The 12,216-nt window shown below is 35.7% G+C and overlaps 1 protein-coding gene across 1 annotated transcript; it reads right to left on the bottom strand.

The window, feature by feature from the left end:
* Window positions 1–3,040: 3,040 nt before the first annotated feature.
* On the bottom strand, window positions 3,041–11,257 carry LOC111191480 (granzyme K-like). Its single transcript, XM_022666529.2, has 5 exons — window positions 11,095–11,257; window positions 9,208–9,352; window positions 6,858–7,008; window positions 5,610–5,885; window positions 3,041–3,400 (listed from the first exon to the last, which is right to left on the bottom strand). The coding sequence occupies exons 1-5, from the start codon at window positions 11,162–11,164 to the stop codon at window positions 3,230–3,232; spliced, it is 813 nt and encodes a 270-aa protein (XP_022522250.2). The 5' UTR covers window positions 11,165–11,257; the 3' UTR covers window positions 3,041–3,229.
* Between the last annotated feature and the right edge of the window lie 959 nt (window positions 11,258–12,216).

The raw sequence follows: 12,216 nt of genomic DNA, 5'->3' as shown, positions 1-12,216 counted from the left end.
AAATGGGCAAGGCACTTAGCGCGGTTAGCGGCTAATGCTAATGCTGCTCCAGCAGTGCTAGCCGAGGTTAGCAGCAGACTACAGACTGATAATACTCACCTCTGAACGGTGAAAGAGCTACCACTTAGCATGGCTAGCAGGTAATGCTAATGCTGCTCCAGCAGTGCTAGCCGAGGTTAGCAGCATGCTACAGGCTGATATACTCACCTCTGAACGGCCAAAGAGTACTTAGTATGCTTAGTACGGTTAGCGGCTAATGCTAATACTGCTTCAATCATGTTGCTGGAGAAACTTCACTGAAACTCCTGTATAACTCTGTACTTCAGCAGAGTGGCTTTACTGCTCCTTAATACCTGACTGATAGAATTCATACATAAGGAGCACTGATGATTTTTGTGAAAATTAAATGATTTTAAGTGTGAAAAATACAGTATACTTACATAATATTAACATTTTTCTGAGACACTGATTTTTGGGTTTTCATTGGCTGTAAGCCAAAATCATCAATTATATATAATATATGAGTTTCACATTTTGAACTGAATTACTGAAATAAGGGACATTCCAGGATTTTGGTACATTTCCTGTCCCACCACTTAAATTTCAAATTACCTATTCAAAATATCTAAATGACTATTGACCGAATACCTTTGGACCACCTCAAAAAATAGCCGTTTTCTCTTGTCCCACACATTGGGTGACCAATGTGTGGGACCAACTCCTTTGGCAAATTTAACAATTAAAATAAGCTCTAAATAAATGACTTCCTCTTGTATATTGTTGATATGCATCTCCTTTACTTATGAAAACGACTTCTTTGGTCTACATTGTTTTGCATGTTACAGTTTTTATGCTATTAAGTCTTGTCCCACAACATGTGCTCAACCCTGTTACCATAAGGAATTTTACCTGCAGAGAAAGAGCTAAAAATATTTGTCTACTGGCACAAAGGAAGTGACATCACAAGGACATTTTCTGCCCACATGGCAAGACCAACAATTTTCAAGTTTTTTTCCAAATATGTTCGTCCAAGTTGTGTGTGTCACTCAGTGAACTCAACCCTGTTACTCATACTGTAAGACTAATAATGAGTAGAGTCTAAATTTACTTTATATACTTATATAACCATGTTTGTCCTTGATCTTGTATACGTAGCTAAATTTTACAGTTAGCATCTGTTCCTGGGGTAAACCACAACTTAGCCTAGATTTGCAACCCTGTTACTCGCAACCCTGTTACTGTAAGTTACCAAATATATTGCATAATCTAATAATCTAATGATATCTGAGCTTGACAAATCAAACTTTTTGATAGTCTATTACCTGTATTTAATAAATATATGACTAAAAATGATCAAATTGAAGATCAAATTTTCAGAAGTGACCACCCCTGAAATGTACCAAAATCCTGGAATGCCCCACAAAGTAACTTTTTTAATAATAATATTTTTTCAGATGCACTAGTATATAGTCCAGCACTGGTCCATAACTCTATTAGTTATAGGATGAACCTTTATATATAAGCCATGCTGAAGCTCCCTCTGTATCAGATATTGCCTGTGTTTAAGTGTGTGTGTGTGTGTCCACAGGGGTTTCCAGCCTGTTTTTGTCCCCACAGGTAATTGTTTTTAGCAGGAATGTGTGTGAATGTGTTTTGAGTGCAGAATCAATACAGACAAACTGAAACACGTTCCTGAATACCTGAACAAACTCTTTATTATTTAAACTCCCGTCAGAACAGAGTGAAAGAGGGGAAATACTAATGAATTTCACCTTTTTCAGGTGATGTTTTTGCAGTTGTTATGCAAATCCCCTGCACAGAGTCCTTTAAGTAATAATGATTATTAACTGCAGAGAGAGATAATAGCCAGTAAAACCTCTTTATCTGCTATTATGCTCATTTTCAGATTAAGCAGGAGTTACAGAGTGAAAATGTCAGCTGTGAGCATTTCTTAAAAATAAAAAATAAAATGAAGCAGGTAAGAAGGACTGCAGTAAATAATCACTCTTTAAAAGCTGTAGAGTAGAAAACAGAGTAAAATACCAGGGTCATTCTGGAATGGTGGATACAGTTAACACTTCCCAGATAATCATTTAGTTCCTTTTTAATAAATGTGTTATTTTTTTCCAAAAAGACAAACCTCTTTATTTAATCAGTTTTAAATAATAATAATGCTAAATACATTAATGTTTTACTTCAGTTTCTGAATCAGTTTCTCTGATTTTGCTATTTATAGGTTTATGTTTGAGTAAAATGAACATTGTTGTTTTATTCTATAAACTAAAGACAACATTTCTCCCAAATTCCAAATAAAAATATTCTCATTTAGAGCATTTATTTTATTTACAGAAAATGAGAAATGACTGAAATAACAAAAAAGATGCAGAGCTTTCAGACCTCAAATAATGCAAAGAAAACAAGTTCATATTCATAAAGTTTTAAGAGTTCAGAAATAATCAATATTTGGTGGAAAAACCCTGGTTTTTAATCATTATAATAATTTAACTGCATCTTGGCATCATGTTCTCCTCCACCAGTCTTACACACTGCTTTTGGATAACTTTATGCTGCTTTACTCCTGGTGCTTTGGTGGTTTGATGGTTTGTGATCATCCATCTTCCTCTTGATTATATTCCAGAGGTTTTCAATTTGGTAAAATCAAAGAAACTCATCGTTTTTAAGTGCTCTTTTATTTTAAGAAAAAAAATAATTCTTTAATTTTACACAATCCATGGTACAAAATCCAGTGTAAAAAAATTAGTAAAGTAAAATGCCGTATAATCTGCACATAACTCCGAAGAAATAATGAAAAATAGTCATGTCACCTGCAGCCTCTCGAATGAGAGAGTGCTTTTCCATTGTCATTCCGAAATCTGCACCCCTGCCATGAAAAGCACCCTCTCTCGGCAGCGCGTACGCACAGTCTTCTTGATAAAAGCCCTTTAACCTTGCTTAGAAATGCGCTCAGAGAGGGGTGCTTTTCCTAGCGGGGGTGCTGAACACAACAACAGCAAAAAATAGTGGAAAATTACTGGTTACTGGTTTAAATGGCTAACTGATGCATCAAATCTTAAAATGTACCCACGATTCTAGAATAGACCACCTGTACAGTATGTAAAGATAATAAACTGTAACATATAAGCACTGCAGCTTCATACTGTGTATTATATTCACTATACTTATCTCACCATGACCTGCAGGTTCGTATTAAAGATGTCATATTTTACAGTTACAGAGTTGTGCTGTTCCAGTGCTTTTTCAGCACACTTTTGATCCACAGAAGATGTTTCTTGGAAAGGAACGTGTAGACTCCAGGTTTCTTGGGATTCCCGCATCCAGTTCCACCTGAAACCAAACCCACGAGGCTTTTCTTGCATTCCAGAGGACTTCCAGAATCCCCCTGAGAAAAGACAGGAAGGCATGTTTAATCTGTTGGTTTATGTGATTAAATGCACATAGATGTACAGTACCAGTGATTAGTGACTGTCTTTTTTCCAACATTATCTTTTATGTTAATCGTCATCTTTGTTTTAGCCTATATTTTATTTATTATATCTGTAGTACACATTAGGGGTGTGACGAGACACTAATATCACGAGACGAGATGAGACACGATATTGGGTTCACGAGAACGAGACGAGACGAGATTTAAAAATAAAATTTTTAAGACAACTTAAAAAATGAAAAATGGCTTGAAAACTAGAGTTTTATTTGACAAAATCATATAACGCAAACTTAACAGACTGGTTTCTCTCACACATTAATTAATTAATTCTAATTAATTAATTAATTTCTATAAGAAATAGAAATAATAATAAGAATAAAAAAAAACTTTTCTAGGACTTATATAGTGCAAACAATAAGTGAAACCACAACCAGTCATATTAAGACTATGGTTTGTGTTTTTTTTTCTCCTAAATCTCCTAAAATACCGTTTATTGTTTCCTCTGGAAAGCCAAAATGCAGCCAAACTTAAAAAGGGGGTATGCAGCCTATGCGACGCATAGGGGCGCTGCACTAAAGGGGGCGCCAAATAAAAGCCTCAAATAAATTTCTGATTCTATGTTTGCGTACACCACAAACAGTGTGCGAGACAGGTTAAAGCTTGACGGGAAATATCGTCACATTTTAATCTCGCGAGATCTCGTGCCACAAGATCTCGTCACACCCCTAGTACACATTTGATCATATTCGTTATTAATTATATACTATCCGTACTTTATTATCAGTCATAAAAGCATTTCTCGGCTTGAGTCCTATTTTAGCGATCTTTTGGTTAGCTGTCAACTGTGCAGCTTGATTTAGGGAGTGTCAGTGTGTCTTTGCTATCGTAACAGCAGGAAAAGTACACTTTCTTCAGCTTAAAACTTGCAAAAGGCAAGTTTAAGTACAAATTCTCTTAATTAATCATGGGTGTGGTTAATTTTGTGTGAAACGTGAAATAAATCAATCAGCGTGTCACCCGTTATTCCCTTTATTAAGAGTCAGGTGCACTCTGACTTTGGCGGATTGCTATTTTAACAGTGCAGCTACCTGGACGTGTCCAACAAACGCTTCTCAGCAGAGGAAACTGAACTGCTGGTTGACGCTGTGAAGGAGCTCCAGCAGCTCATTTACGGGAACAGCAATGTTATTTTATTTTGTATTCTGTTTATTGTTGATGTAAAAGTTGGGTTTGTGCATGTGTGTTAACAGTTCACTGCCAAGATAGCGATGAACGTCTGACTGTTGGCGTCTGTCTAGGTTGTATTCAGTCAGTGGAGCTCCTGTGTTTTTCTGTTGCCAAGATAAACAAGCAAAACTCCAGAAATGTACCTGAACACACCTCATTTTCAGAACACCACGCCCATCAGTGGATATATATTTAGACGCCCTGCTGCTATTTAAATGACGCAGGCAGAAGGAGTAAAAATGGACTGTTGGTGTGGTGTAAGATAGCAATGAGCATGGCAACACACCTTGTGCAGGGTGTAAGATAAGACCCTATTTGTGACAAAAAACATTGAACTTCGAAATTTGACCCATTTAGACAAGCTTACCATAGGAGGAACCAATTTAGGTTGCGTGCCAAAGCCTAGGTTGTATGTAGGATACTTCATATACAGCAGTGCTGCTGGAGTTTTTAAACCTGAGTATCAATGCTGTACTGAGAATAGTCCACCAACACAGTTAACTCTGAAGCAACAGATTCAGAGTTTCTGTCTCTGACTGTACTTTATTTACAACAGACGTCCCAAGTTTCCTGGAAGTTGCGGGAGTGCATATCAATAACGACTGCAAAACAGAGAGGGCTCTGATTGGCCTGTTCTCTACAAAGAGTCTGTGAGTTAGCCAATCAGTTTTTATTGTCAGTGGACAGTGTTTTTTCCCTTTCTGGATGGAATGCGTTCAAGAAAGGGAGCATCATGGCTCCAATCAAAACTTATTTTACCTCACACTACTCTAAAGTATATCCATATCTAGTACAAGTAAAAAACTAGTCTTGCCTGCTGTACAGTTTGTAATAGTGATTTTAGCATTGCCCACGGTGGACTATCCTCAACACTATCTGATCCATATACATATGTTATATTTGATTGGTGCATATCAAAGATAGAAACCTAACGTACCTGGCATGCATCTCTGTTCTGCTGCTTGTTTCCTGCACACAGCATGTCCTCTGTGATGACTGGATTGCTGTTGTAGTAGCAGCCGCACAGTTCCCTGTTCAACACCGTGACCTCCACCTCTCGCAGTACATCACTCGCTTTCCGAACGGCTGCATTGGCCACAGTGCTTCCCCATCCCATCACTTCACATTTGGTGCCATCTGGAATCTTCTGCTGTGATTTAGGGATCGTCTTCACATCAACAGTCTTTTTATTAAGCTTGACCTTTGATTTGAGCTGAATTAGAAACAAAAATAATAATAAAAAAATGAATTTTGACAAAAACATGTCTATATCTCATGGTGGTTACATTTTTTTTTACATTACATTACATGTGGCAGACACTTTTGTCCAAAGAGACTTACAATAATGTACATTTAGCAATAGAGGACATAGAAGTTTATGGTAAAAAGCATTTTTAGATAGGGTCCTGATCTGGTAGTAGAAGGTAGTTAGTTAGAGGTGTTAGGAGAGTAGGTGCTCTTTGAAGAGCTCTGTCTTCAGGAGTTTATTAAAGATAGTGAGAGATTCTCCTGATCTGGTAGTAGAAGGTAGTTAGTTAGAGGTGTTAGGAGAGTAAGTGCTCTTTGAAGAGCTCTGTCTTCAGGAGTTTATTAAAGATAGTGAGAGATTCTCCTGATCTGGTAGTAGAAGGTAGTTAGAGGTGTTAGGAGAGTAAGTGCTCTTTGAAGAGCTCAGTCTTCAGGAGTTTATTAAAGATAGTGAGAGATTCTCCTGATCTGGTAGTAGAAGGTAGTTAGTTAGAGGTGTTAGGAGAGTAAGTGCTCTTTGAAGAGCTCTGTCTTCAGGAGTTTCTTAAAGATATTGAGGGATGTGTGTGTTATAATATATATATATATATATATATATATATATATATATATATATATATATATATATGTGTGTGTCTATATACATATATATATATATGTGTATATATATATATATATATATATATATATATATATATATGTGTGTGTGTGTGTATATATATATATATATATATATATATATATATATATATATATTAAGAAATGAAGGTCAGTCAATCAAGTCAGTTTCAAGAAATTTGAAATTTTCCTCAAGTGCAGTCACCGCAAAAAACATCAAAAACATTATAATGATGAAACGGGCACTCATCAGGACCGCCCCAGAAAAAGGAAGAGTGAGAATTTCCTCTGCTGTACAGGATAAGTTAATCAGATTTACCTTCAACATCATGATGTCATCTGCCTTGGTGTCCCAGTTGAATGTTTTTGGGGTGTGGTACTCGAGGACTCCGATTCGCTGAGTGTTTTTGCTGTTTGTCAGAGACAGAGCACCCAGCAGGACCGTCACTGACTGGTAAGACTTTAATCCCCTTAAATATTAACAACAGATAAATGATATATTTAATATTAAGCAGTGTAGAGGCATTCATCTCAATAGAATTGGCTTGTTTTACTAGTTCTGTCAACATTAAACCATGCAATCAATCTGGAAACTTTAATAAGTTTTGAATTAGGCCACATTATACAACAGTCAGTTCTGACCTCACAATCTGATTGGTTGAGAAGTGTTCTAGCCATGATGATATTTGTGATAACATCACGGCCTTGTATCACTCCACCGACGCGTTGCCGAGTAACGGCGTATTTATACACACAGGACAGCTTAGAATCATCAACGGCATCAGCGGCAGCGTTAGCTTAGCACAGGCTAGCGCTCAACCACGGCACGCTCGCCCTCAGCCCGCAGCACTGACTCGTCTTTTGTGGAAAAAAGGGAAAGAAAATCGCTCGGCTAATGCCGTCTGACAGCCAGAACGCTAACCAGCCAGGCTAGGCTAAGCTAAGTTAATGCTGAGCTAAAGCAAGCTACGCTAACCTAACCACAGTCCAGCCGGCTAGCTAAAACCAACACCAACCAGGAAAATAAGCAGAAATGCTCAAAAAAATGAGCAGCGTTCACCTGAAGACGACTCCACGGAGCAGGAGAGGACAGTATCAGTGTTATTTCACCCTCCTAACGTTTAAGTTACCATCTTCACTTATTCCCAATTTTGATTCGAAGCTAACTTTCGTGGTGTTAGTCTGTATGAACCATACACCGTTTTGTAGTTAAGTTTCAGTTCTGTTACAGTTGTTGTGGAACTACTTTTTGGTGGAAGGCACAGTTCATATTAAAACTTATTCAAACTGAATTTCTTAAAGTTCTTTGATTTATTTTCTTTATTCATTTTGTAAAAAAAAAAAACTGTTGTATAAAAGCAATAGAACACTCGAGGTCGTGTGTTATCACCAATAACATCATGATGGTATTGGTGATAACACACTCCCTCACGTGTTCTATTGCTTAATTAGCCTTCAGGAGGCGCTACAGCACTCAAAAATGGTTTGCTTGTTTGCACAGGTCTTGCTTTTTCAAACCTAAGTGGACAGAAGTCAGGAACCTTTGAAGCTACCAAACATAGAACGTTATATACTTTAAACACATATACTAGTGCATCTATAAAAACTATTTGAATATCATTGAAAAGTTACTTTATTTTAGTAATTCAGTTCAAAATGTGAAATTCATATATTTACTAAAGCCAAAAATCAGTGTCTCAGAAAATTAGAATATTATATAAGACCAATTGGTACTTTTGGTATGCAGTGTGGGCAGTGTGCCAAGTCCTGCTGAAAAATGAAATCCTCATCTCCGTAAAAGTTGTTATCAGAAGAGAGAAGCTGTAAGATATGAAGTGCTGTAAGATTTTGTGGGAAAACAAAACTGCACTGACTTTAGACTTGATAAAAAAAACACAGTGGATCATAAATTAAGAAATAAAAACTTTGAATGAGAAAGTGTGTCCAGACTTTTTCTTTTCACTGTATATCGGCAACCTCTGTATAAAACCTTTAGAATTAGACATTGTATTGTCACATTTTTCTGATCCATCACATATTTTTTTAGGGTTTATATATATATTTTTATCTTTTTTTTTTATTTCTCTAGCTTTAATAATAATTTACATAGACACCTCATTACAGGCTGGAGTATAATTCAGCGTCGCCTCCATATTGGTTGGGTTTCCTCACAGCAGAACCTTATAAACGAGGAGTTAAAGAATTAAAGAATAGCTTGACTGCAACTCAAGTAAAATAAACTGATAATACAGCTTTGAATTTTATGTCATGTTATGTTTACACTATTTGACAGGCTTTATAAATGTACTAACTAGTTTGTTTTAACTGACTTCTTTTCAAAGTGGGTCCAAGAAAACACTTTGTGAATACACAAGGAAGTATTTCAGTATGAAAGCAGGTATTTGTAATGTGTGACAGCGTCCTGAATCGTTACTACATCTCTGCCTTTTGTAACAAACCAAACCGTGTGAAAATTGGTAGAATAGTGATTATTAAAGCTGTATTTTACACCAGCCTCAGTACAAATAAATGCACTGCGCATAGGAGACCCATCCAATATGGCGGATGCGCTGAACATCAGCTTCAATAGGCGTTAGTCTATGAGGTGTCTATGTATATTATGTCTATGGTTACAGTTATATACTCTCAGTACTGAAGATGCTGCTTACTCTTTACAGTGTGCAGCAGTCAGAACCCACTGCTGGTGAATCAGAGTTCCCCCACAGATATGATGAGCCTGGTTTTGGATGGAAACCATCCACGGCTTCACCTTCTTCACCTCGCGACCTCCTACGATAGAGACGTTCATGCAGGCTGCACAGAGAATCAACAATCATTACAGAGATAAAACATATTCAATTCAGAGCTGAGCAATATACTGATATTTTATTGTATCTTGATAAGAGGTGGGCAATATGGCCCTAAAATAATATCACGATACTTCATGCTATAACGATACTCCTGGTGATATGACAAAATATTAAAAACAATATTTCAAGAATACACTATTGTGACAAAATTAGAATTTTATTTGATGACTGCATACGATATGGTATGATTTAGAACACCTCTAAGTGATATTAAAAAATACAAGAATTGTATCAGATTTGTAACAGAAGTCAATGTTCCAGAATGATCAGTCATGAAATTAATAATAATAAAGCACTCCAAATATCTCCATATATCCAGGATATATAAAGTAAAATAAATGATACTGGACAGATATAATCTCTATAGTCTCTAGTAGATATATAATGGGAAATAATGAGAACAGTGTGATTTTTCTTTTAATAAAAACAGTAAAAACATGTAGCAAAAAAAGTAGTACCCTGATGTGATAATAAGGGATGGGTAAAATGGCACCATATTTCTGGGTATAATATCTTATAATATCTTATAATATCATTCACCATATTCAAAAATGTTGTCAATATTATTGAGTACGATATGATATAGCACACCTCTAATTGTGATATTAGATATTTTATTGTCATATTGAACATATGCTTTAATAAGACTGAATAAGAGAGTGTAAAATGCATGATATTAGTATAGTATTTAAATGGCAGAATCTACACAAACAAATACTATAAATCGTGAAAATGTTTTTTAAAAATATTGTGATGAAATATTTTTACCATATCTTTTTTACTTCTATATATAAAATGATTAAAACCACTGAAGAATCTTTTAAAATAAATATAAAATTAAATATATTTCAAAAATAAATAAAATCAGTGTCAAGAAAACCACCTGTTTTTTATTATCAAACCCAGGACTGGCATATTGCTAAAGAATTCTGTTAAAAATACAAATATTTTTCTTCATTTAGCACTCTGAAAGATAAAGTTGTGCAGTTTAACAGTACTATTTGTAAAAAAAAAAATCAAATATTATAATATAAAATATACACTAACATTATATAAATATAAAAATTAAAATTACTGTTTTTTAAGTCTATTCGATTTATGTCACAAGCCATCCCTAAACAGTAAAATAAACATGACAAAAGTGTCGTAAATTACATAAAATTACTAAAAATGAACCTCTTATTTGCCTCTTTGGCTCTAGTGCTGTTTTTTTTCCGGTGCAGTGGGCGGAGCTAAGCTATTCTTTCATTGGTTTAAAAAATTCTTTGCCTTATTTTTAGTCTATTCTATTTAAAAACGGGACTCATTTAGTGTTATGTGCATATGTCTGTTGTAATGGATGAAAGATAAAGTTGTGCAGTTTAATAGTACTTTTAGTAAAAAATAATTCACTTATAGATTTAAAGTATTTTTTCACAATTTTTACATTGACAAAAATCATATATGAAAATAAATCAATACAACATATCACTTAAAAACAGCTTAAAATCAGTGATGTGTAAAAAACATAAAATATTTTTTCAGTCCTACTTTCTCATCACTCTTTTAATCCATCCTGTGAAAAATTTGTTGATTTTTAGCTAATTTTAGCATATTTTGGACTGAATGTCACATTTATATGAAATAAAAAAAGTTGTTTTAAATCAAAAGGTGTTTTAAATCTAAAAATCAGGAAAATGATCTTACCAGCTGCTCCTAAACAGATGAAGAGGAGAACAGAAGTAAATAAAATACGGTTTTGGCTGTGATTAAACATCGTGTTTAATCAGATCTTTAGAGAAGTACAGAAGAAGCTGGATGTGGAGGAACAGCGAGGTGGATCTTCAAAGCTGGAGGAAACCGTCGCTACAATCACTGTGGTTTCTTTTCTTTTAGGGTGCAGAAATGTGTTGGGTGGGTGCAGGCGGTGCCCTTCACACTGTTTCCATTAACACTTACAAACCTGACATCTGTGAGAGGTTTAAAAATGAGTTTAAAAAGAGTTTTAAAAGTAAAAAAAGGGAATTTGAAAGGGCTGCAACTACAATATTAAAAGTAAAAATGCATTTACTTAAAAAATGTTATTAGGCTTTTTTTTTTTGACTAGCCATTATGCCTAAAGTGTACGTTAATTTAATTGTTAATTGTTTTTTTTGGTTACAGCAAATGCTTATCCATAATAATTACAGTATAATTACATTAGAATTTAATGGGTAGATTAATAAAATTGATTTGTATTTATTTTTCTTTTAGATTACTTTTTTTAAGGATAATTAAACGCCTTGATTTTAGCTGATTTCCCCCTCAGCTCAAATTTGAAAAAAAAAAAGGCTAAAAAAAAGGGAGAAGTAGTGTGGGAGGGGAACTGGGTGATGTATGGGTTTAGTGGTGGGACAACAGGAGGAAGAGCAGATTGGCTGAGTTGCACAGAATAAAAGTTTGGGAGGGTAACTGGGTGATGTATGGGTTTAGGTGTGGGGCAAGAGGGAGAGCTGATTGGCTGAGTTGAACAGAATAAAAGTGTGGGAGGGGAACTGGGTGATGTATGGGTTTAGGGGTGGGGCAGGAGGAAGAGCAGATTGGCTGAGTTGCACAGAATAAAAGTTTGGGAGGGGAACTGGGTGATGTATGGGTTTAGGTGTGGGGCAAGAGGGAGAGCTGATTGGCTGAGTTGAACAGAATAAAAGTGTGGGAGGGGAACTGGGTGATGTATGGGTTTAGGGGTGGGGCAGGAGAGAGAGCTGATTGGCTGAGTTGCACAGAATAAAAGTGTGGGAGGGGAACTGGGTGATGTATGGGTTTAGGGGTGGGGCAGGAGGGAGAGCTGAT

This window comes from Astyanax mexicanus, chromosome 17, assembly GCF_023375975.1.
Source record: "Astyanax mexicanus isolate ESR-SI-001 chromosome 17, AstMex3_surface, whole genome shotgun sequence".
Taxonomy (NCBI): Eukaryota; Metazoa; Chordata; class Actinopteri; order Characiformes; family Acestrorhamphidae; genus Astyanax; species Astyanax mexicanus.
The sequence above is the reverse complement of the archived record's forward strand: the minus strand, read 5'-3'. Positions and strand labels throughout refer to the sequence as shown.